At 35.4% G+C, this 27,059-nt stretch overlaps 2 protein-coding genes across 2 annotated transcripts in view; both read left to right on the top strand.

Moving 5' to 3' along the window:
- The window catches only part of LOC132550685 (myotubularin-related protein 13-like), a 57,048-nt gene extending 52,027 nt beyond the window's left edge, over positions 1-5,021 (top strand). The window contains exon 41 of the mRNA XM_060214776.1: positions 621-5,021. Coding sequence (XP_060070759.1) covers positions 621-710 — 90 coding nt within the window. The 3' untranslated portion in view covers positions 711-5,021. The remainder of the gene's footprint in view (positions 1-620) is intronic.
- Positions 5,022-20,965: 15,944 nt separating this feature from the next.
- LOC132550711 (uncharacterized) lies at positions 20,966-21,802 on the top strand. The gene has a single exon (XM_060214803.1). The coding sequence runs from the start codon at positions 20,966-20,968 to the stop codon at positions 21,800-21,802; it is 837 nt and encodes a 278-aa protein (XP_060070786.1).
- The last annotated feature ends 5,257 nt before the right edge of the window (positions 21,803-27,059 follow it).

Below are 27,059 nucleotides of genomic sequence, written 5' to 3'. Positions count from 1 at the left end.
TAATCTTATTCAATCAATTATTAGCTCCCTTGGTCCAAGAATCAGTGAGCTTATGCCGTCCATCCATCAACTTTTCACAAAAATCACTTAAAAGACAGCAGATCTTGACCAACTTTGGTCTGAAGCAATCTTTTGTATACAATGGGCCTGGCCGCCCAAGGCAAAGGAGGCTGAATATGGAAAAAGTATTAAGTCTGAAAACTCTGTCTTGTGTTGGAATAGATATCTTGTCCTAATTTGACTTAAAGTATCCTTGGGTGTAAGGGACTCAGTATTGCTTAAACTATTATTACAAACGTAAACATTACTATCAATAGCTCAAATGGATTAATTATGAATCTCAGTCAATCAATTTAGGGATATCCAATATAAGGACTGTTCCACATTAGCATGTCCTATTTTTTTGCATTATGCAACCTTTTCATATGGTCTCAAAAATCAATGTTTCAGTTTTTTAACCCCATTTGGAGTAATTGTGCCCATGTCTGACCCCAGGGACATGTTGAATACTTACAGATAGGTTTGGTGGCAGAATAAGCCAAATATTGTACTGTAACAATGATTTATTGTCTCCCTTTCGTAAGGTATGAATGTAAATATTGTATTATTTTGTGTTTCAGCTGAAGACAGTTCGTCGAGTGTACAACTTCCTGGCATTTGATGCTAAAACAGCCCAGGAATGGATTGACCGAATACATAGCTTTATATGAAACCTCATTTAGACATTTCCTAGCCTCACAGAATTCTCAACTGGTTTCTTTGGAAAAGATTTCTGTAATTTAGTGTTGATGAATATGTCATAATAGAACTTCTTGAGGTATAACACGGTTTAGAGAAGAATCATCGACCGTTAATTGAGTGATCAACGATAGCATGTCTCTGTGTGTTGTGACGGCCACACTATGTAACACATCAGTCGAAGAACAGGGTATTTCACATAGTGATGGTCTCGTTATAAACCATAGCAGATAAACGGAGTGGAACATAGTGTTGTGAGGGACCGAGGGCATATATGGTCACAAAATTTGGTTGTGAGAGACCACAAAAGCAGGAATGACCTTGGTAGAGGTCAAAATGACCACTGATTGGCTTGACACTTCGACTTCAACTTACCTCACAGCTGATACACATTACAAGCAATTTGATGACTTGTCAATGAAATTGAATTAAATTACTCCTGCATGCATTTCGCAATTTCTTTTTCTTAGATTGGTGTTAAAAAATTTTTCATTAAATTGAACATTTTTTCATAATTATGAATTTGTAAATTCAAGTATATTTTAATTAAATTAGAATTTTATCAAGACTAACATAAAGAGAAATTGTCCATTCAATGCAGTGCTCTGTTCACACTGGAGGAAAATGGCTTTAACTGGTATAGTGTGTGTGTTTTGGGCTAGGGTCTATAGACAGAGTGTAACAATGTATGGTGAGTGAAAGGTCAAAAGGGCTATTTGTAATCTGTTTTACATGGGGATCAAATGTTTATAACTTTGCACAACATCATACTATTTATTATTTTACTACATACCTTATAAAAGATGTGACCATTTTTGTGTCAGTTTTATGTGACTGTCATAATAACAAGTAATACACTTTTTTTTTTGTTTTTTCCATTTAGTTAAGTAATTGATGTTTGTACAAATATGCTTAAGTTTCATAAAGCTGTGTGATTGTTTTCAACCATTTGTAAAAAGAAACGAGTTTTATTGTAGATACTGTTGTTTATGTATATATATCAGCCTGCGGTTTACTCTGTTTTGTAAATAACCCAATATTTGTATATGTTTTTCTTTGCTCAGTTTCAAGTGTACATATGTACATGAGTTACAACACCAGTCATTATACACATCTACACAATGTCATTACTACACTGTAATCGACATTGGAAATGACAGTTGACTCCTCAATCTGTCGATAATGAGAAATTAGAGTGAAATAGTTCTCATTTGCAGCAAAATATTTAGACAAGAAGTTTGAAATAACTCTCAGATTTAGTACGATATCAAGACAAGAAGTCAATTTGAAATAATTCTCAGATTTTGCAAGAAATTGAGAAGTTTGTTTGAAATCATTCTCAGTTTAATTTAACACAGTTTAAAATGATTCTCTGTTTTAACAAAATAACAGCACGTTTGTATATTTGTTATATTTGTTTTTATTTTTCACAGGTACGTTTTCTCAATAATACATTAAAATCCAGTTTGATTTAACATGTCATTGAATTAGATGTTTCAATCGTGGATTTTGTTGTGATGCTTTCATCCCTGTTCTTAACTGGTAATATCACATTAACACTAACACCAGGTATACTTATTTTAACAAATAATCTTTTCATCATGTCTTTTTAAATAATGTTTTTGTTTCTTTAATATATTTTACTGACTTCAACCACTAAAATGATTTTAAATATTTTATGGGTATCTAAGGAACATAACATTTGTCACTTTACTGTTGTATTATGTAAGATTACAATACATTGTCTGGAGTGGTCTGGACATGACATCTCTAGTCAGGGTAAGGTTGTCATCTTTATTGTACTAAAGGATTCAATATTTACCCTTCAAAATGTAAATATTTGTTCAAGGAATTCTCATGCACCATGACATGATTTTGGCAGTATTACAATATAACTTATTGGATGTTCTTTTCAGAGAATACTTTGATATTTTAAGTACAATCTTTGAGTTTTTTAACATGATCTTAAGTTAACATGATTGAAAAGTTTTCTGTACAAGGGTTTGGATGCTATATCATGTGTGTTTATCAACACATTTAGCCAGCAATATAATACAATGAACAGATCTTCACAGAAAAACATTGACCAAGGCAAGAATAGAAAGCATTTCAACAGACATGTAACAAATATGCATCTTTATATATTTGTTGACGTTCCCTGGAAATCCATGACCTTATTTCCACCAAAGAAATCTCTTCTGTTGACATGCTGAGATTTCATTAGGCTTTATTTAGGAATCATATAACTGCTTCCTAATGCTTTGAATCTTAGTATGTGCTTATTTTAGTTGGTATGGGATTGGGCTCTCTGCTGTAGAGAATCTCTCCCAATGGCACACAATTCTCTGCCACTGGAAGGACCATTGGTGCCAGGAGGATGGCAATCTCTGCCACTGTGGTCAGGAAGTCTGCCACTGGGGTGGGGATCAGTGTCACTGGTTTGGGGATCCGTGCCACTGGGGTGGGGATCTGTGCCACTGGGAAGGGGATCTGTGCCACTGGGTTGCAGATTTGTGCCTCTGGGAAGGGGATCTGTGCCACTGGGTTGCAGATTTGTGCCACTGGGAGGGGGATCTGTGCCACTGGGTTGCAGATTTGTGCCACTGGGAGGGGGATCTGTGCCACTGGGTTGCAGATTTGTGCCACTGGGAGGGGGATCTGTGCCACTGGGTTGCAGATTTGTGCCACTGGGAGGGGGATCTGTGCCATGTCTTGGGCTCCTTATTAACACATCATTGAACAGGAGTTTACCTGTAAATATATCATTTCATATTTATGTGACATGTATATAATCTGTACGTAGGAACTCTGTACAGTCGCTATATATAAAACATGACACTGTACATACCTGTATAACACCATGACCATGTTTTTGTATTTATATATTAAGTGGCTCAAACCTAGCTACTTATTGGACAGCTATTTTCTACTTGTCTGTAATGCTTTTTGGAAGTTTTAGTGTAAAAGCTATGCATCAGTGTATTACTTTTGTTGATATACCCATTTTTCTATGTGGGCTGTCAGTCATGTGTACGCAGTGTTGACAACTTATCAGATTATCTGGCATGACCTGTTAAACAAGGGTCAAAGGTCAGGGGGCATTTGTATAGAAACATATTTTCATTTCATTATTGTGACTTTTTTTGATACTGGGAATAAAATGCAAAGATCATTTAATGAACAGAAATGGACAGAACCTATACTGTAAAATGCCTCTCCTACGGAGTTATTATAATTCAGATGATACATAGGTCCGTGGAAGATCATGGAATGTTTGAATTTACAAACAGAAGAGAATATGTCACAAATGAGGTCCTGCTGTGCTCCACAAATTCACAATTTCTATCATTTGTAATATCATACTGGTGCTTCAATGAATTGGGAAGTGAGTTGGCAACACTGTGTGCGATTACATTGAATCATGGCTCTGTATAGGGCCCTGATCAACTGGGGTCCCTCCAAGCTCTGCTAGTACAATGTAAACTTGACATAGCCAGTTTGTTGAGACTTGATTTCTAGACATAATGCATTTCCTAGGATCTAGTTAAAAATCAGATCTCGTGTTTCCTTTTTGTATTTCATATCTCGTCACATTTAAGGAGGTCGAAAATTAAATCGGAATTCTCATTTTGATTAGATTGACATGTTCTGGTGAAAGAAATTCAGAAATACTGTTAAATAAAGTGTATGTCCTTGTGTGGTTTTCTAAACATGCTTCATCAAATGATTCAGTGATTCTAGAATCACCTGTTTTATATCAGTCATACTGATTTCTTGTTTTACCTGTGAGGTTACCTGTCTTGGCCAGTAACATCACTTTGTGTGAGAAACATATTCATCTTCTCTCTGTAATATTGCCATTCAAATACTGTCTCTATTTGACAGATGTTTGAAAATTTACAAGTAGACTTTAACTCTAATTAGCTGTGTTAACTATGACTGAGTAATCCAGTAACACTAGTGTGGTACGTTGAGTGAAAGATTAATTAATGTTTGTAAATGTTATCAACACCGCTGTCAACTGACCAGATTACTTCATATAGTGTATTTCAGGTTATGATCAGTTGGATATAGAAATACTATATACTTCTACCACTCAATAGCTGCTGTCATCTCTTAACTTTAGTGTAGCTCAAATTTCGTAGTTCTTCCATAGTTCTTCCAGTTATCTCTTCTGTGGTTACTTGTACTGTATTTCTGGGAAAAGTTGATCACAAAAATTGTTTGGGCAAAATAGGGAAAAAAATCAGTTTTTCCTGTTTCGGCCTAAAAAAAATTTGGGGGGGGGTGGGGTTAGCAGGCATTTTTTCCCCCAAATAATATCTACTTTTGACACTGACTACTCCAGTACTACATATTGATAAGGGAATGGTTTATACCCATGTGTCTGGTATGTTTAAGTGTTGTATATGTGTGTTAATAGATTCCTTTCGGTACTTTTGATGTAGCTTCCCCCAAGTTATTTGTGGGCTATGAAATAATTTTTTTTTATTTAAAAAAGAAAGAAAAGAAAAATAAACAAATAGAAATTTTGTCAGTATCTGTCAAAGCAATGTTAGTTTAGATCATTCAGAAGAAATGCCTGATATACATGCTTGTCTGGATCACCTTATCTCATGTTTGGTTTTTAGAAAGTTCATGTCTTTAGGTGTGTGTGCACAATAAATTTTATCGCCAAAACAGATAATGGCATGGATATTTCCCCCAAATAAGTTTTAAGACATGCTTGACACTAGTCCTTATAAAACGTAAATACAGGTCAGGTGTCTAAGCTGCTTGGGATTGCCAGCAAACAAAAAATCAAAAATAATTTTTTGCCAAAATTTAAAAAAAAAAAAAAAAAAAAAAATTGGGTAATCAGCAAAAAAAAATTACAATCAGGAAACAGGAAACACAGATTTTTTTTCATCTTTTTCTTTTTTTTTCTTTTTTTTCTTTATGCTGAAAACTGAAATTTTTAAGAATTAAGAATTAAGTTAAGAATTTGAGGACATAAGCCTTCTCATGGATCATGTAAATCCTTGAAAATAACAAAAACAGCAAACCCACAAAAATTACTTACAAGGTATTTTACAGTGTTCCAAAGTGACTAGTCTGGACCAGATCACAAATCTAGTATTGTAGATAATCCCATGCAAATTTTTTATTACCACTTTCATGGAAATATGATATTTGCTCACTAATACTGACTGATCTTAAGGATTTCACACTGTGTGGCATGTTGATAATGGGTTTCATGAATTACATAAATTACTACCAAATTTTGCAGGGTCCTTATAACTATAGATACAAGACTTTTAGGGGTTAACTGGTATGGATGTCAGTGAATTTAGTGTTGAAAATGATAAGCATTATTGCTTGAAATTCTAATCCTAAATGACTGATTATAAAAAGAAAATTGCAGACATTTCAGGTACCACACAATTTTGGCCTATCTAAAGTTACATGTAACTGAAAATTAATAAGTAGAATTCTTCACCTCCATCTGACTGAAATGATGTGAGGACACCGAATCCTCTAATCTATAAGCCTGGAAAGTGAAAGGTAAAGTTTCCTCTATCAATATTTTCCTTTGTGTATTTCAAATGAATTAATATTACATGTGTATGTTGCATGGTTAGAGAAAGTTGAAGGTACTGCAGGAATAATACAGTATGGTTTATTGTTTTGTACTATAATGGACACACTTAGTGCTTAGTGAGGTCATCTTTAACGATATCAAAAATGGTCAAAATGTTCTGTTGATTTTTTTTTTTTTCTGAATTATTTCTGTTACTTATGTTCAGGTGTAAAACCAGATATCATTTTAAGTCCAGGTAATAAATGAATTTTCCAAAGTCATTCAATCAAGAATTGTTTCCAAATAAGGAATATATGTGTTTCTGTCTTGTTAACATAAATGTAGCGAGGGTGATAGGGGAAGGGGGGATGATAGGAGTTGTAGTGAGGATACGGATGGAGAGAGGACAAAGTTACGAGGGAGGGGGACATAGTGAGGGAGGTAGTGAGGTGATAATGGGGGATGTATTGAGGGTGACCTACAGGTTACTATCTATCAATTTTCTATGCATTTTTAAATAATACTGTCATCTGCTGCTTAATATGCTTCAGTGCATGAAGCCTTGTCTCAACTGTTGATAGAACGGAGTTGGTACAGTGTATCAGGAGTGATGTGGGGATTTGTACATATGTGCCTGTCATCAACATGTGTACATCTACAATATGTACACATTTATAACTTTTACTCATAGTAACCCTCCATTGTACATTAACTACAGAGATATATATAAGGTGTCTATGTTTTGTATATGTACATGTGTATTGTACAGCTACATGTGTACATGTGTATTGTACAGCTACATGCATACATGTGTATTGTACAGCTACATGCGTACATGTGTAGTGTACCTAAGCATTTGTATTTTACATGTACCTGTGTAGCATATCTCTACATATGTGCATGTGTAGTGTACCTCCACATTTGTACCTTTCTAGAGTACCTCTGCATGTGCACATGTATTTTATATGTGCATGTGTAGTGTACTTTTGCGCATGTACATGTGTATCAGTGACGTTTACCTGTACACAAGTACATGTGTTTTGTACATTCAGGTGTACATGTTTATTGTACATGTGTACCAGTGAAGTATACCTGTACACAAGTACATGTGTTTTGTACATTCAGGTGTACCTGTGTGTTATACATGTACCTGTGTACCAGTGACGTATACCTGTACACATGTACCTGTATGTTGTACATGTACCTGTGTACCAGTGACGTATACCTGTACACATGTACCTGTATGTTGTACATGTACCTGTGTACCAGTGAAGTATACCTCTACACAAGTACATGTGTATTGTACATTCATGTGTACATGTGTGTTGTACATGTACCTGTGTACCCTTGTATTTGATGTATATGTGGAATCATTATGTACATAGGTATCGTGTTACCTACCCTACATATAGCATGTGTTGTGAAATGTGTTTATATTTAAATTCATATATGTTTTAGGTATTTGTTACCTTCTGCAAATAATTTTTGTTGACTCTGTGCAATAAAAGACATGACTTTTTAGAAACACTCATTTTGTTTTGTTATCACTGCCTCCAAATTTTAAGCTTTTCTAGTCACTTATGTAGGAACAGGTATCCCCCCACCCATCATTGGCCTTCATCCATCTTCTCTTGTCCATCCATTCTTGATTATTGTTAATGCTGTGCCATGAAAATTACTGACTGGAGCTCTCACATTTCACATGTAGGTTCTCCTTGGTCCCTAGTTTTGGCTCATTGAATAATTCCTCTTGATTCCTAGTTGTGCCCCCTTATTCTCAGGAGCCATGTTGGATTTTGGTTACTTATTATCACTATCCCAGTTCTGGTTCAATATACTCAGATTTCATATTCAGATTTCAATTCGTCCCAAGTTGAGGGATGGCCATCTTGGATTTTGACAGTTATAGCCTTTCCTATCTCTATATCGTAGTTCTGGCTGGATCATTCTTAAATTCATATGTTCCCCCTTGGTCCTTAAAGGAGTCCTCTTGACTTTGAGACTGATCAGAAACTCAAACTGCCTGAAATGCAGGCAATCATCTTGAATTTTGAAAGCTTAAATTTTTTTAACACTTTTATTGAAAAATACTAGATGGATCTCACTCAAATTTCAATGAAATGGTCCGTTCATTGGTGCCCCTACAATTTTGAGATTGATCAGAAAAACAAAATGGTTGATAGAATAAATGGATCTTTCATGTGATGAAAATTATCAGAATTAAATCAAATGGTGGTTGTACATATTTTTTTCAGAATTCCTGCTACAAAATAAATGGAGTGCCTTTGGTTCAGGCACTAGAACCAATCAAAGTCATTTCTGGTCAGCAAACTGAGATTTTGTCTCCAGTATAATGGAGTGACAGCTTCAACATTTGTGTTTAACTCGAAATTTTTCAGAATTCAAACTGCTACTTTACAAGCAAGGCTGTGTCAGCACATGTTTTAATTACAATTTTAGTCAAAGCTTAATTATTTTGTTAATTATCAAACCAATGTTCAAGTTTTCTATTTGGCTTTGTGTCAGGTTTAATTCCTTTGTGCTCTAGCCTTGAATATACTTATGTCTATGCAACACACATTTCAGATTTTAATTTCATCTACAGTTTACCGTTAATTGGACTTTGTTAATTAATTGTACAATTAAAGATTTCCTCTAATGTACACAAAGTACAAATTCTTAAGTCAACCTTCCCGGGGTCAATCAGGTGCAACAATTACATAATCGTCAACCTTCAGGAAGAATTAGTGACTTTGTGAAAGTCTAACTTCCTGTGAATTTTATTGGGAGGGGGGACATACGATTTCGAAAAGTTGGAGAAATTTTTGTGGTTATTAGAACAATGAATATCATAAGTGGAACCTGATTGCTTAATCTTGGTGATACGGAGAAGCAAGGAACGTGCGAGGTATATAATTACTCTAGTAACAGGGATGACTTTGTGATATTATCGTTCCAAAAATAACATTATTCCAGAAAACAAATCTGAACACATCTGTTGTGTATAAACATACGGCCCGACAGGAATATCTTGTCGAATACCAACGTTAATTATTTTACAATTGACAGCTGATCCAGAAAATAATGTGATGCATTTTTGTGGTAACGTGTTCTTATCGTTCACGTAGAAAGAACATATTTTCTTTATTACAAACAATGTTTATGTAGTTCCATGCAGTGGCAAGCCTGGTCGTAAGACGCGTGCCTCACCCAGCCCAGTGTTTAAAATGTAGTCAGATTCATCGTCTTAAAGAAAAACAATAGCAAGATAAATTTATAACGAAGATGGTAGGGAGGGGTGGGTAAGATGTTACATACATAGTCTCTGGTAGGGCTCTGCTGGGGGTGGACTGGGTTAGATGGGATGCGCCTCAAAATACCAGGTTCGCCGTTGTGTGGAATTGCACAAACATCTTTTTACAACGAGGGCATGTGTTCTTACCTTTGAAACATTGATGTATACTTATAACACGTAACCACAAAAATGTGTCGCTTTATTTCTTGAACCAATAATAAACAGAATCTATACCAACACAAATGATTTGTAAGTGGCACAGTTCAGAGTATAACCATGTCCAAAGTAAAAATTTTACGAAATTTAATAAATTGTGGATTAAGGGCACCTCCCCGGTCGATATCTTACCATTTGCTTTGGTATTTAATTCATGGTCTAGGTTTTACACACTTCGGTTGTGAGCATAAATAACCGAGTTTTATAAAAAGACGAAACAGTTTTCTAGTGAAATTTTAATTAATTACTGGCTAGGTCACTAAATTTGTATTAAAATATGTGTCTTTTGTCAGGGATTTGGCTCTCGACTCGTGTGTAACTATATCTATTTTAAATTTTCTACATAAACATGGTATGCGACTTTTAAACGATAGAATTAAGCTTGTTATAAACACAATAGTACTGCCGTTATTTATGCTATATAAAGTGTTTGCATCCAGCTATTTGTGTAAATGTCAAGGGTTTGAATTCACTTGGATGTGCTCCAGTACGAATTGAGGGCATCACACCAAATTGGAATTAGACATGTTGTAAGTTCAATACTCGTTTCAGCTTTGCAGAAGAACGCCGACATTACAATTGCTTTGTCTAAGATTGGTAATTTCAGTATTCTTTACAGAACATTTGATCGCACGTGACTGACTTTTACCACGTTAAGACGACATAAATGTATATCGATCTTTTCCCACTTCGAAACCAAACTGGACGGCTTTCCACCAAGCTGTATGATAAACGTGATGATTTCACTTCCCCAATGTGAATTCCCCATTTTCAGTTAGCAACATTCCTGCGTTCCTGACATCTCGTGTTTACGTGTCGAAGTTGATTCGATATTCAAGGTCCTGTTTCAATAATCACGATTTTTTAGCAAGAAGTCATCAACTGACGGACATACTTGTAGATTAGGGTTTCGAAAGATGCAGGTTGGTGAAAATTATGGCAAAGTTTTACGGTCGTTATAGTGGTCTCATTGAAAAATACCCTATTTCTTTGTGCGATATGACGCTAGACGTGTTTGATGCTGGTTAGTTTGCCTGTTGGTATACTTTTATCTCATTTTAGACTCTTTCGGAACACCTGGCCTTGTTATTTTTTTCAGGAGCTTCCGTGTAAATTTTTCTGTTAGTCATATTTTGTCCCACTTTTAGTGAATTTCAGTTTTGGATTATGCTTATGTTGACATGTTGGTATTTTCTTGTTATAAATATATATATATATATTAGTCACTGCAGTTCATTTTGTCACGACAAAGATCATATGTCGAACTGACCTATATCATCGATCGTTCAAACAATGCCGTAAGTATGTACCAAACTCGACCAGAATCAGACGTAATTTCTACGATAGTGTATTATGTGTCTCGACAGTCCCGTTGTGATGGTATGGTGATTTTTAAGGGAAACGCAAAATACACTATCCTTTTTATCATTTTTTTTCGAACTTTAACGCAGTAAAAATGAAAAACCGGAAGAAAATAAGGAAAATACATTTTTAAAAATGTAATTGTGTAGTCATTTCTCGGTATCTGTGTTTTTCAGTCCCAAAAATATACACACGCACAAACAAAACTAGTATGATGTTATTCAAATTCATGTCTCTTATAGTGGGTTCATATGACTTTTCGTTTCAACAGCATGATCTATTTTTATGCCAGGTTTGGTTCAATTTGGACTTGCGGGAAAAATGGAGTGAGATGTTGACGACGACCTCGTCGATGTCGTCGCCAATGAAAAAGTATCATCGTCTCCCTTTCTTTTCATCGCTGGTCTGACAAAACTCATGAATATTTATAGAAATTAACGTCAAACACATTTTATTTGTTATACTAGACATTCAATGCCAAAATCTATATCACTAAAGGTCAATAGGTCAATCTGTTTATCGTATATGTATCAATTTATCGATGTGAAACAACTAACATAATGCTACTCAGCTACACCCAGGAGAACAGTTAGTTCAAAGGCCCTGTACAGTCTGGAAAGTCGTTTTCATAATTTATTTCACAGCACAGTCTACCTGTTGAAATACTGTACGTGTATGTATTACAGGTATGGCAGATAGGGATTCCCAAGTACCTGTCCTCACACAGTCTATTAAATCGATGACGATATCTCTAAAAATAGAACAAACACGTTTTAACTAAGGTATGTTTACCTTGAACACGGTAAAAAAGGTCAAAAACAAAAACAAAAACAAAAAAACAATAAAATGAAAGAAACGCAAAAAGAAAGAAAAAATACAACTTTTCTGTGACACTGGTTCTATCGAACAACCATGTGATAGACTTACCATCCCCTTTGTATGATCTTACATTTTGATCATGATAGATTGCAATTTTCGGCGCCATTTTTTATCCGTACCTCGTTTTCAAATGAAAGAAGTATGACTGAAGTAGCAGTTGAAGTGTACATCGGTCGAACTAACCGTTTCGATGAGCTGTAAAATTAATATATAGATATCACACAGTATTTCATTTTTTTCTCGATATGAACAAACCTCAGTACCTGACTTTTTCGACACACTGTCTAAGCCGATTACAATGACAAAAGGCCACGGTGTCAGATTGGAAAGGTTTTCCAATCCTTTTACACACAATGACAACCTAAGTTGATACAGAAATGTTGAAAACAAAATACAGTTTTAACTAATCAGATTAAAAGGGCTTTTAGTTATGAAAATTAATACTTAGTTAGATTTCAAAATTGGATGAAAACAAACATATATAACTAAATCCGTGGATGATGATAAAACCAGTATTCGTCATACCCAGGTTCTCTTCGGAATGTTTCTTCATTTGTCTATTTGTTAATAAGTGCATAGCTGAAGAGAGCTGAAACTAAGACACTTCTATATCAATACTTTAATAAGTTGCAGCAGGTTATACAAGAGATACACAAGTTAAAGCATCTTATAACACACTTGATTCAGAATTAAAAAGTGTACCATACATCTGTTTCGTCCTTTTAGGACTCATCTGTGGTGCTAAGACGATCTAAGATTTGAAACTTTAGAATCGATTGAGCAAAATCCAAAGTGATCGAAAAAAAAAATCATAATTTGGATTGGGAAGTGCATTGACTCGATAGGTAAATAAATTCTGCAGTTTTCATATATCTGGTTATTTTAGTCAATTGTCAAGTACATATGTAATTTGATATGCAGGTTACGACAAACTTCAGGGACTTTGTCCAACAGCAGTGTCTACTACCGCCTGCAATCCCGAAGATTGCATAGGTAATACAAACTGGGAATACTTCAATTATGAAGTTTTTCAATTCTAAAGTTTGTCCGCAATATTCTCTCGACCTTTAATGCATCAGGGTAAACCTCACATTTAATGACAAACCGAAGTGGTGACTAATTCGTGTCAACCGACATTTAAAGTCACTCAAAAGGAACAGTATTGGAAATACCCGGTCGCCGGGTCGAGACATTACACCACGAAATCGGTATTCGGAAATGGTCCAAAAATACACAATTAAGAAAGAATGTATATATATATATATAAGAGATATTTAAACAACTTCACAAAGTCTTCTTTATATGCGTGTTCTGGTAGATCGTTCATACCTTAAAATAGATAATGTGCATTGTTTTGCCCCGTCATTAACAGTAAAACTTTCCATTTGTGTTTTGTGTATTATTTCCTTATTTTTAGGATAGGGGTAAACATTTGTAACTATTCGTCACAATGTTTTGAATAGTATCAGTTTCAGGAACTTTGTGACAGATCAACAAGAGCAGGAATTTCTAAAGGTAGTTTTTTTCTAACGTATTTTTATTTTACGTCTCCATCAACTTAAATTTCAAAACATCAATTTCGTATGTTAATTTCACTCAGAACTTTCTAAATAAACAGTTGCCACGAGCTGTTCCAAAAGAAAGTGTAACATGATGTCTGTTTACACATGTGTAGGCACTGACTTCATGCCACTTTAAACATATGTGGACACTGACTTCATGTTACTTAACATATGTGTAGGCACTGACTTCATGTTACTTTACACATATGTGTAGGCACTGACTTCATGTTGTGTAGGCACTGACTTCATGTTACTTTACACATGTGTAGGCACTGACTTCATGTTACTTTACACATGTGTAGGCACTGACTTCATGTTACTTTACACATGTGTAGGCACTGACTTCATGTTACTTTACACGTGTGTAGGCACTGACTTCATGTTGCTTTACATATGTGTAGGCACTGACTTCATGTTACTTTACACATGTGTGGACATTGTCGTCATGTTACTTTACATATGTGTAGGCACTGACTTCATGTTGTGTAGGCACTGACTTCATGTTACTTTACACATGTGTGGACATTGCCTTCATGTTACTGTACACATGTGTGGACATTGACTTCATGTTACTTTACACATGTGTAGACACTGACTTCATGTTGTGTAGGCACTGACTTCATGTTACTTTACACATGTGTGGACATTGACTTCATGTTACTTTACACATGAGTAGGCATTGACTTCAAGTTACTTAACACATATGTTTAGGCACTGACTTCATGTTACTTTACACATATGTGTAGGCATTGTCATCATGTTACTTTACACATGTGTAGGCACTGAGTTCATGTTACTTTACATATGTGTAGACACTGACTTCATGTTGTGTAGGCACTGACTTCATGTTACTTTACACATGTGTAGGCACTGACTTCATGTTACTTTACACGTGTGTAGGCACTGACTTTATGTTGCTTTACACGTGTGTAGGCACTGACTTCATGTTGTGTAAGCACTGACTTCTTGTTACTTTACACATGTGTAGGCACTGACTTCATGTTACTTTACACGTGTTTAGGCACTGACTTTATGTTACTTTACACATGTGTGGACACTGACTTCATGTTGTGTAGGCACTGACTTCATGTTACTTTACACGTGTTTAGGCACTGACTTTATGTTACTTTACACATGTGTGGACATTGACTTCATGTTACTTTACACATGTGTAGGCATTGACTTCAAATTACTTAACACATATGCTTAGGCACTGACTTCATGTTCCTTTACACATATGTGTAGGCACTGACTTCATGTTACTTTACACATGTGTAGGCACTGACTTCATGTTACTTTACACATGTGTAGGCACTGACTTCATGTTACTTAACATATGTGTAGGCACTGACTTCATGTTACTTTACACATGTGTAGGCACTGACTTCATGTTACTATACACGTGTGTAGGCACTGACTTCATGTTACTTTACACATGTGTAGGCACTGACTTCATGTTACTTTACACGTGTGTAGGCACTGACTTCATGTTGCTTTACACATGTGTAGGCACTGACTTCATGTTACTTTACATATGTGTAGGCACTGACTTCATGTTACTTTACACATGCGTGGACATTGTCGTCATGTTACTTTACATATGTGTAGGCACTGACTTCATGTTGTGTAGGCACTGACTTCATGTTACTTTACACATGTGTGGACATTGCCTTCATGTTACTGTACACATATGTGGACACTGACTTCATGTTACTTTACACATGTGTAGGCACTGACTTCATGTTACTGTACACATATGTGGACACTGACTTCATGTTACTTTACACATGTGTAGGCACTGACTTCATGTTACTTTACATATGTGTAGGCACTGACTTCATGTTACTTTACACATGTGTGGACATTGTCGTCATGTTACTTTACACATGTGTAGGCACTGACTTCATGTTACTTTACACATGTGTAGGCACTGACTTCATGTTACTTTACACATGTGTAGGCACTGTCTTCATATTACTTTACACGTGTGTAGGCACTGACTTTATGTTGCTTTACACGTGTGTAGGCACTGACTTCATGTTACTTTACACATGTGTAGGCATTGACTTCAAGTTACTTAACACATATGTTTAGGCACTGACTTCATGTTACTTTACACATATGTGTAGGCATTGTCATCATGTTACTTTACCCATGTGTAGGCACTGAGTTCATGTTACTTTACATATGTGTAGACACTGACTTCATGTTGTGTAGGCACTGACTTCATGTTACTTTACACATGTGTAGGCACTGACTTCATGTTACTTTACACGTGTTTAGGCACTGACTTTATGTTACTTTACACATGTGTGGACACTGACTTCATGTAGTGTAGGCACTGACTTCATGTTACTTTACACATGTGTGGACATTGACTTCATGTTACTTTACACATGTGTAGGCATTGACTTCAAATTACTTAACACATATGCTTAGGCACTGACTTCATGTTACTTTACACATATGTGTAGGCACTGACTTCATGTTACTTTACACATGTGTAGGCACTGACTTCATCTTACTTTACACATGTGTAGGCACTGACTTCATCTTACTTTACATATGTGTAGGCACTGACTTCATGTTACTTTACACATATGTTAGCACTGACTTCATGTTACTTTACACATATGTGGGAATATTGTCGTCGTGTGAAAATTATGTATGTAAACAAACAAGTTTTTTGTTCAGAGGAACTGAAGTACGCTCATCGAAAATGTTTTAACGAGTGCACCAAAGTAGTGCATGGATATGACATAGGAGATATATATATACAGAAATGAGTACTTGCAGGGTCATATAGCAATATTGAGTTACACCATTTAACTTAACACAGGACTTATTTAGCTGACAATTTGTCTGTGAGCTCGCTTCTCGGAGTTAGACTGATGTTTTGTACATGCTTCAAATCTATGTCCCCAGATGAAAAGATCGGGAATATTGTTTTGTGCTGTCTGTTTGTCTGTTGTAAACTTGTACATAACTATTGCACCGTACGAGGTAGGGCATTCACATTTGGCATGTGTGCTCCTTGTGAAGAGACCTTTCTTGTGGCACCACAATGTTTGACCACGTGACCTTGATCATGACCTTCGACCTACATTTGCAATTAATTATATATATATATATTAGCACAATGAAGACATTTAATGTTTCACAAAGTGTTTATGCAATTGGCACATGCCCTACACATTTCAGTTTTAATGTCCCACTTCAGAATTTTGTTGCAACCAGGGAATAGTGTTTCATGAACACATCCTGATTCATAATACACTTTTCATGACATCGTCATTTTAATTTGTCAAATGCATGCCGGAAATACATTGTTACAATGTACCATAGCGATCTGTTGGGGTTCGTTTTCCTCCTGTGTAGTACCTCAGCCCGTGTGTAGATTAAGCAGCGTCTCTCGGGCAGGTCACCGAGTACATTTACATATATATATTGGTTGCGGTCACACAGAGTGGTGGGCAGTGGTCAAACCAAGCCATTTTATCAATAAGGTAAATATTGGAACACCACTGACTGACGTCAGAACCATTCTTTGTTTCCACAATCCGTTACATAATATAAGGTAATTTGAAGTTCTACCACCGATACCCATACTAGAGTATGTTTCTAAAAGGTGTGTCTCGAAACGGTGAGATTTATTAACCTAATCCTGGCCAGGTGGGATTAAAGCATATTGCGTAAAAACACTCTCAATTCTAAATCAAAATGTGTTGAATAACTATCATTTTCGTTTGTAGGATAATAAAAAAAATATAAACGAGGAAAAAATGCCTGTGTCATATTGTGTTCTTTTCCCTGTTTTGTCTACCCCGTCAATGTTTTGTGAAAATGTCCAGTTACACAAAACACCAAAATCATAATTTTTATTCATGTATCTGTTTTCCAGTTTATCCGCTTCCATATCCTATATTTGTAATAAAAACTGTTATGTTGATGTTGAAAATATGAATATTTTTATTTAGCTTAAGTATGGAAATTGGCTTACACAAAGTAGATTTTTAATTACACAAGACAAGACCTTATATTGTTTTTCGCTAACGTTTTTTTCAGTATGAATAACATCATTTAGTCCGTTTCATCCATTAAAACAAAATAAAGCTTTTAAACGCGTATTAGGGTCTGAATGCTTGCATGAATTTAGGCTGTGGAAATATTTTATTGCGAAATCCAGAGTTTTAAGAACATCTTGGAATTCTCGGCGATCTCGCGAGAGTTTACTTTGGATATGTCCATGGAGACAAATCTCGCCATATCTTGTAATGGCGCCGATATTCAGATGCGCTTGGTAGAGAAGATTTATAAAAAATAAATCATATTTTTTTATTCACGGGTATCACGTAATTGTGAATTATATAAAACATTACCTTACTGCCGATCCATGCACGATTTGCTAAAAAATCATCTTATCAACTGACTATCTACCGCAACATGTATATAGATAAGAAAGTAAGCAGAATGCGGACAGAATGTCAGAACCTGCTTCCGTCTTCTGTGTACAGCTGGTCACTAAACACCATTCATGACTCAACGACACTAACCACTACGCCATGACGGCAATATCAATGTACATAAGATGTTTCAAAGTTGCAGTGATGAACTGAATACATACAGTTGACGAAATCATAATAATAAATCGTATTGTAGATTGTGTGAATAGATTATTCTTGTGTCGCAATTCATGTAAATACTTGATATTCAAATCCTTGGATCTTAACATATGTCAGTGTATATCAGCTATCGTGTTTATAACTTCGTATTTTGGGATAGAACAAATTACTGAGGAAGTCAAAAGCTGTCTTCCTTAATATGTTTATTATATATGAACGTTACCTTCAAAAAGCGTTTGAATTTAATCTGTTGACCACAAATTTGAACTTTCAAATAGTGTAAATATTCAATCTAGAGATTGCTTTCTACACCTCTACCCACAAGTTCTCTTTGAAGATATTGACTCGAGAAAAAAGATGTTTTTCTTTTTTATTTATGACCTGACCACTTCCCACTTAGAAACCGCAGATTGAGTTTGTTTAGGAAATTTATCAACTTTATTACGGTTTTAAAAGCGATTTGTACTCTGTAAACGATCAGATCTTCATTCAGACTTTTCTTCCATAGCAACACCTAATATAAAGAGGTCACACCTTCCTGAAAATGACAGCATGTGTTCCAAAGACGATCTTATCGTCGATGAAGTTGTCAACTCTTTAAATACCACATTCTACGTCATACAAACCACCAAGCTGTTGGGTTTACGAAGTGGGTCAAGAACACGGGGTCATACAGATATATTTCACATTGTATAAAGATATCTGGTTTGTAAACTCGTCTTTTGTTCGCTTTAGTCAACTGTAAGAAATGCGGTTACGAATTTAGAGTTATATATCACCAGGAAGTTTTCAGAATTCTGTTAACGCCCATTGAAAATGTTTAGTGTATTGTAATTGACAAGAGTCGTAACTTACATTTCAAAAAAGGAAATGACGTCATGCATGCTCTTTAACTGCTTAGTCGTGCTTACAATCAATTAACGCTTATTAAATCTATCGAGGCAGTAGACCGCAGCCTTCCAGTCTCACTGAGCGCCATATTGTCCCGTCTTCAATTAAAATTTTATATTGAAATGTAACTTGTTCTTTGTTGTTACAAGACGGTGTAATATACAGCGGCCGACTGAATTTCACGTGCGGACGACAACAGGTTAGCTTAAATATTATTTGTCAAATGATTTCAGAATGTCTTATTTTTTTAATACACTTTTATATAAAATGGCAAATTTTCAGTCGCAGTTCTTGTTACTTTCAATGTTTTTAATTTCACAGACCAGAGTAAGTGATATCGCTGAGGTTGTCAAACTCTCATAACATAGATATCGTAGATGTGTTTTTAATTCTCGGTATTACCTTTTCATTTTAGTTTACGATGATAATGTCAACAATTTGCCTTTGGCAGCTATTACGTTTGATCGAGTCTTGACCACAGTTGAGAATAAAGTGGGGTGACCACATGCTTTGTGTATTCTGTATCTGTTATACAGTCTAATATCACTTCAACTTTCTACATTACAAAACAAATGTTGAAGGACGCAATAGCTACATAATGCTGAATTCTTTATGTTTTTGTTCTGTATTTGATATTCAATTTGAAGTGAAATGTGTTTTTCACGTGTGTGATGTTTGTTCAATCCAAGTAGTGGGTCAAAATAATGAATTTTATTCTGTACAGATTGATAAGGTGAACCCCGGCAGTCGTAGCATGAGGTGAATTTTATTGACTTTGTCTATTTTATGGTGTCAAATTATCTCCAGTCAGGTGCGAACTGGTCAAATCTACCTGTACCCAATGCACTCAACGGTCAGAACACAGGTGCCCGTACATACATGAGTCAGTTGGAATTACCCGCATCTCGTGACGTCTTCTATATCACGGGACCCATCAGTAGCCTATTGGGATAGCTAATTTGCATATGGTAATAGCATGTGGGTATATAAACGAATGTCGGACACCAAAACATTTAAAAGTCGTGGAAATAAAGGGACGTGTAGACTTAAACACTAAACACAACGGTTTTAAATTCAGTTTTCGGTAAGTACTGTCACTGAGTTGTATGTACAGGTATTTAAGTAAACGCTGGCGGTACCCTTTCGCATAAAAAGCAAAATTAGTTTAAATTACCTTTTAAAATTTACTATCAATGTTCTGCATATGCTGTTACTAATAATCTAATTCCTTTAGTGAACAAGACAAACAGATTTTGTAAATAACATTTAATATTCAGTTAATTCCAGTTTTTTTCTATTAAGACAATGTGGTCTAGTGCAGTACGATATAGAATTAACATCATAACTCACTATAAAAAAACTATTTTTTAAGAATATCTTTCACATCTCAATCAACATTAAAACTTAATTTTCGTACCCAAAGGATATGACATCTTTCTTGTTTTTTTTCCTTTTTCGTTTTGTTTTGTTTTTGGTTTGTTTTTTCTGTTTATTATTTTTCTCTTTCTTTTCTTTTTTGTTTTTGTTTTTATAAACTTAAGATATATCAAGACTTTTTTTAATTCAATCGTATGAAAAATAATGAATCATGAATGTTGGACAGGTGTATGAGTATCCTTAGGAAGTGTCAAAGGTTGAAAATTCACTTTCCAAACTGTTTGCTTAAATATTGTATGTGTATGTACACACAGAATATTTGATCCACAAGTCTATGATGAAAAAGAGAAGTTTTCGTTGCATTACAATACAAATAGCTGTAATAGTGTGGGATGTGGAGATTTTTACTTGTTTGTTTGTATGAAAATAAACTTAATTCCCCTCTTTTTTATATTCACAGACAATGGCGTTTTTCCTTAATGCCCTACGATCAAGATGGCGACATCGTTACAGCGTAGAGGACCTCTCCCCACAGGAACCTGTCCACACCGTATCTTGTATCTCATTGACGGATCTATCGGACAAGAAAGTCCGTCCAGTGTCCGTGTTTTCAGAACCAGGGTCTTTCGTCTTAGATAAGAAACCTAGGGGATCAAAACGTCCCCTGTCGTCTGCCTCACAACTCTCCTGGAACGTCGAGTCCGAGCTGAAGGCGGGAGGCAGCTCGCTGAGCATTTCAGATGGCGGTTATTCATCCATGAACGAGAGTTTGGAGTCTCTATCACGTACTGATAGCATACAGAACAGGTCTTTACGTATCTGGAGAAAGAGGCGGCCATGGTTGGTGAAGAAACATCAGTTGACAGGACAAGAAAGTGACAGTTCAATGTCGATGGACAAAGGCTCGTCAGAGAACATTCTAGAACGTGTCGAGGAGACATCAAATGAAAACGTTGTTGAGGAGAACAACTTGCCCAAAACCCGACCGCGATCTGTTCATTTCGATACATCACTGTCTGACTTGGATGACGATGACAAAGAAAATACAGAAACAAACAATGGATATATCGGGAGTGTATCACGACAGAGCAGTATCCGCCTTAAGTCATGGCAGATACGGCGCCAGAGACGTGCCTTGAAAAAGAAGAGCGAGCGATCTAATCGACGTTCTGGTCTGAAGCTCAACGAACTCTCACACGAACTCTCACACGAACTCTCACATGAACACCAGAACAATAACGAAACAAATCCATGTTCGAGTCCAGGGCTCAACGAACTCGCAAGTGAACGACAGTCGTGATAAAACCTCATCCAGCTTCATACCGATCCATGATAAGTTATCAAATTACTTTCTATTATATTTGTTTATATTGATGTTCATAAATATCACAAAATTAATATTATTTACCAAGTAATCTAGTGATTAGTTTCAGATCTACATTGTTAACAAATTTTCTGTGATAGTGAATGGAATAATGATAAGTGGGTGTGGTGTGAGCGTGGGGCGTGGTATGTTTGTGTGGCATGTAAGTGTATGCTTGTGTGATGACAGTTATGTTTTCTTTTAAATACTTTTGTAGAAAATAAAATTCTGTGGTTCTGAACGTGTCGACTTGTGTTTATTTTGTGAACTATACACGGTACACTTACACTTTACACAGCGCGGGAAACTGTCACATCAACCAGATTGATAGCGTCCACATAACTTCGGACGAACGGAGCCATATTGTTTTAGTATTGTTTTTCTTGTCATTATATTTGAAACAAAGCTGCGCCATCAACAAGCAATGTACAGTACATCAAAATTAAGCCACTATGACCTTCCTCCCAAGTAAAATGTCACAATTACAGTAGCGTTTTTATTCGGACATAATTTTTGAAAGCCAATGATGTCATAATTAAACTTCAGTAAAACATAACTGCATCATCCATAGACGTTGTCCATTGGATATAGGTCACTGCGACTCTCACTTTAAGGTCAGAGGTCAAATAAGTGAAGTTTGTTTTGAAATTATTCAATTCTGAAATTCTTAATGTTAGATCTACAACTCCAAAGTATATGGTTTATGGGGAGCTAGGACGATATCCGTTAGATATAAAAGTTAAATTAAGAATGCTGGATTTCTGGAATCAATTGCTTATAAATGAAAATAAATTAAGCAATATTTTATACAGATTAATGTCAAAATTACACTGTAATGGACAAATGACATTTAAATGGCTTGATCACATCAAACAGATCTTTAATGATATTGGATACACGCGTGTGTTTGATAATGAATTCCAAATGAGTTCGAATTTTTATAAGACTGAAATTAAACAAAGTCTTCAGGATTTATTTTATGGAGTCGTCTTCAAAAGGTCAATACTGTTTGAACATTAAAACAAAATTTTATTTTGAAAGTTACTTAACAAAGTTATCTGATCAAAACAGAGTTTTGATAACTAAATTACGCACATCTAATATTAAATTCCTGATAGAAACTGGACGGTGGAGCAATATAACAAGGGACGAAAGGCCGTGTAGTTTATGTAAACAATATATCGGGGATGAATTTCATTATATATCTATGTGTAGAAACGAAGAAATTAGTAATATCAGATCAAATTACTTGGCCAATTACTTTATCCAAAATCCGAGTGTGTATAAATATGAGTGACTTTTGATTATAGGAAATGTTGAAATTTTGACAAATTTAGCATTACTTTTGAAGAAAATGTTACCTTTAGTTTGATAGTATTTCTTACACTTGTTCTATATAAAATATCTTTGGTACGTAGAGTTGTATGTGTACTATCCATCTTGTCATGTATTTGATTGTTAATACCTGTATGTCCTCATGTTACACATCTTCATGTGTCAGAGTGTATTAATAAAATCTGAAATCTGTTTAAGATGCCTTGGTAAAAGTGAAAACTTGGTCACTAATATGAATTTACATTGACTGATATTAGGATATTGTGACCTTCGTATAAATAGACATTCAATTTACATTACAATGCATATCACCATCAGGCATGATTCCGTGATTGCATTGAAATTAAGCCACCCTTACATCGGCTGAACGTTGTGGTTTCTAACGATGAAAGGTTACCAAATCATTCTTCTGATAAATATGAAGTTATGACATTATGAAGAAAAATCCAATCAAGTCATCCAATCACCCGTCAGTGTCATCGGGTCAAAGTTCAAGACCAAAGTATTTTTTTCTGAACCTTTCAAACAAAGTTAACGAAAATTCAATAGCAAGACATTATATTAAATATATTAATATTTCTATACGTCAAGATTATAGATCCACTACGGTTGTTTTTAAAAATCTCATTACCATACATGAAATATGTTCTTGACAGATAAGGAGAGACGATATGTTCTTCCTAATATAAAAGGTCTAACTTAATTACTAAAAATTGTCCTTCTGTCCTGTAAACATTTTATTTAATGATTTCAAGTTTCGTTTAAGCCACAAAAGCAAATTTTGGAGTTTAAACCAGAATTTTTGGCGCACTTTGGTAATCATTTTACAACAGCAGTGTGAATGCGCGACACTGGTAAGCGATTTAGTCTCGTTTACAATGCTGGCATCTTATCTTTTTATTGAAAATAAGTTGAATTAAAGTTAATAATATTAGGGAGAATCTGGTTGCAGACAGATTCATACACATACTCAGATAAAAGTCACCGAATTTATAACTCAATTCCATTAAAGAGTAAATAGAAAGTTGAAAAATATATTTCATATTTTTGTGAGAAAAGCATTTTTCCTTACTCCCCCCCCCCCCCGTTTTGTACACGAATCTTGACAAGTGGATACAAATATAAAAAAAAAATAATAAATGGTAAAAATAAGTGTAGAGGGGTTTCATGTGAATTCAGAAGTCAACGAAGCGAATGGAGAAAGTAAACCATGGCACAGAATGCGACGGACATTAACAATAGTGGTTTCTAAAGTGAACAGTGTAAGCTTATACTATCTGCATCGGCATTGATTAATCAATTGATAATCTATAAATATCCATGATTATTTATGTTCACATTAGGTTAATGGGCGGGATCATTTCTGCTTTCTATTATAACAAGACTCATAGTCCTAAGGGGTAATGATAGTCTCCAGTCCGAAGCCGAAGCAGACCGAGACCAGGAATGGTTATAAAAGGGAAATGCAGCTCACAATGCACACAGAAAGATTGTATCGGATACTAAGTTTCTTCGTCAGGTGCCTTACTACTTGAACTTCAGGTAGGTTTTCACTTCAAAACATTATGTGGTGTATTTGTGTTTCAAAATAGCAAAAACTCAGTAGTGATTGTAGCATTAAGACCACTGATTGTGCATATGTAATATTAACTTTGACGTGTAGTTTAGTTGACATGATTATGTGGTAACAATGGGTCGAGATGACCAAGAATCCGTATTTTCTGCTTTGTCCTTTATCATGTGCCGTCTATAGATTAAACCTGAAGGCCTAGGATTCTATGTTGCATTTGGCAAGCTAGATTAAGTTCTGCCAGGTTTCTTTTTTCAAATAATTGACCTTGACCCAATTTCAAGGTCACACAAGTCGAATGAATTCTCTGAAAACAGACATTTAGGGTTCTGATATTTAACTGTAGCATGTTGTTATGAAGCTTAGCCAAGTTTGTTCAAATGGTGGACGTTGGCCCTCTATCAATGTCACAGTAGCAGATATTTGTGCTGCTTTATGAGAAAAGTTGTCAAATGACCATGTGGAGCAATAAGTCACTTGCTCTAAAATCAGAGTGCAGATCTACAATTTATGAAGCACACTCTTCAAATGAGATTTGCAATCATATATTTTTGTGTTGCCTGCAAAAGTCGACATATAGGTATGGTGATGTCGGCGTCTGCACTAAGGTTTTTTCATGATAACTTGAGTTCCCTTTGGCCGATCAACTTCAAACTCTTTACAGTGATTCCTCACCAAAAGTGCCTGCTTGGGATTGCTTTTCAGGTTCAAGGGTCAAGGTCAATGCTAGTATAAAAAGATTTAGACACTTTTCTATGAAATTCTTGTTTATGTACATCTATTGTACGAATTTTTTACCAGAAGTCATGATTTCTAATTTGCACACATTTTTTTTCACTCCTCAGGAGTACTTCAGAGCTTGGAAAATTTTCATCATCTTGTTTTGATGTATTGTGCCAAGCGATACTCGTATGTGCCACCTGTCTATCATGCAAGGATCCTTATGGCTGCTCTGGACTATAATAAAAATGTGGACAGAGACATAAAAAGAAATAAAGACGGCACAAAAAAGAAGTAAAGACGGCACAATAAGGTATCTTCTGATTTGATTTGCAGCTGTAGAACCTTGTGCCATATGAAATTGAGCAAAATTTTACAATATTTAGAACAATGAGCCGTGTAATGCTATACATGCTATAAGATCTGGCAATCGGCAAGGACTCGGATCAGTATTGCACCAGCACTTCTGGAAAATAAATTGATGTAGAATATAAAATACACGTTAATAAATTACATTGTGACATATGATTTTCTTGAACAAGTACAGATTACATAGCATGGTAATACACATCAAAGTATTTAACTCAGTGTAGAGAAATGTACATGTTCACTGGGTTATGTCATAGTAGCTGCATTTTAGACTGACGTACTAGAACAATAGAAAAATACAGTTCATCTCTGAACTTCTTGATTTAACATTACCAACTAACGGTATCACAATCTGTTTGCATATACCAGGGAAATTTCAACAAAAAGTCTGGCAGGTGGGCTGTACATGCCGTCAAGGAAGAGAAGTCGTACACTCATGTTGAAGGACTTTTAGAATCTGTAGTGGAGAACCGTTTGGCAGATCGAGTTGGGATGAAGGGAAGACCAACTATGGCACCAAAGGACCCCAGACAGGTTGCGAAGACCATTGCTCCAGTACCACCTCCCCCAACGTCTGAGCTCGTAAAGCAACAAAACAGTAGACTGAAGTAAATCTTATCTTGGCCTGTTTCATAACCCGGATTTGTGATATGATATAGTGGGATGTTCAGAAGACGTTTTTGATAAAAAAATGAACATTGAATTTTTTGAAAAACAGAATTATTAATAGTGTTCATGAACAGTTTTAAAATATGTTGATTTGTTGTTTAATTTGGCACAGTTCTGACCTCAGTATTCTAGTTATATTGATTTTGTGACTTAGTTTGGCTGATTCCTGAAGGACAAATGAATCTATACTGTGCTGTGGCATCCATCTGTCTGTGTCAGTTTTGAGATCTTTATTCATCTTCAATAACACAAAGATACTTGATTCAAGTCTTTTTGCACATAACATGCTGTAATAGAGTCATTTCATGTTTGTTACCAAAAAGAAATGACCTTCAATTGCTTTTTATATGATTTAGGTCAAATTGTCTAAATTTCCAAGTAACATTTTGACCCATGATGATTGTTTCTGTGGCATAGTGGGATGCTATCAAATTTGAGCCAATATATATATATACTTTTTTTTTACACAAATATTTTATTAGTCTATCGATAATTGAGACTGCCAGGGTTGGGGCCCTGGGATCAGTCCCT

The sequence above is a fragment of the Ylistrum balloti genome, unplaced genomic scaffold, assembly GCF_031769215.1.
Source record: "Ylistrum balloti isolate Yb309-2 unplaced genomic scaffold, AGI_CSIRO_Ybal_v1 Utg370140, whole genome shotgun sequence".
Classification (NCBI taxonomy): Eukaryota; Metazoa; Mollusca; class Bivalvia; order Pectinida; family Pectinidae; genus Ylistrum; species Ylistrum balloti.
The sequence above is the reverse complement of the archived record's forward strand: the minus strand, read 5'-3'. Positions and strand labels throughout refer to the sequence as shown.

Bases quoted from the DNA above. Each gene is read 5' to 3' on its own strand.
- LOC132550711 (XM_060214803.1), top strand. From the start codon at position 20,966: ATGGCGTTTTTCCTTAATGCCCTACGATCAAGATGGCGACATCGTTAC.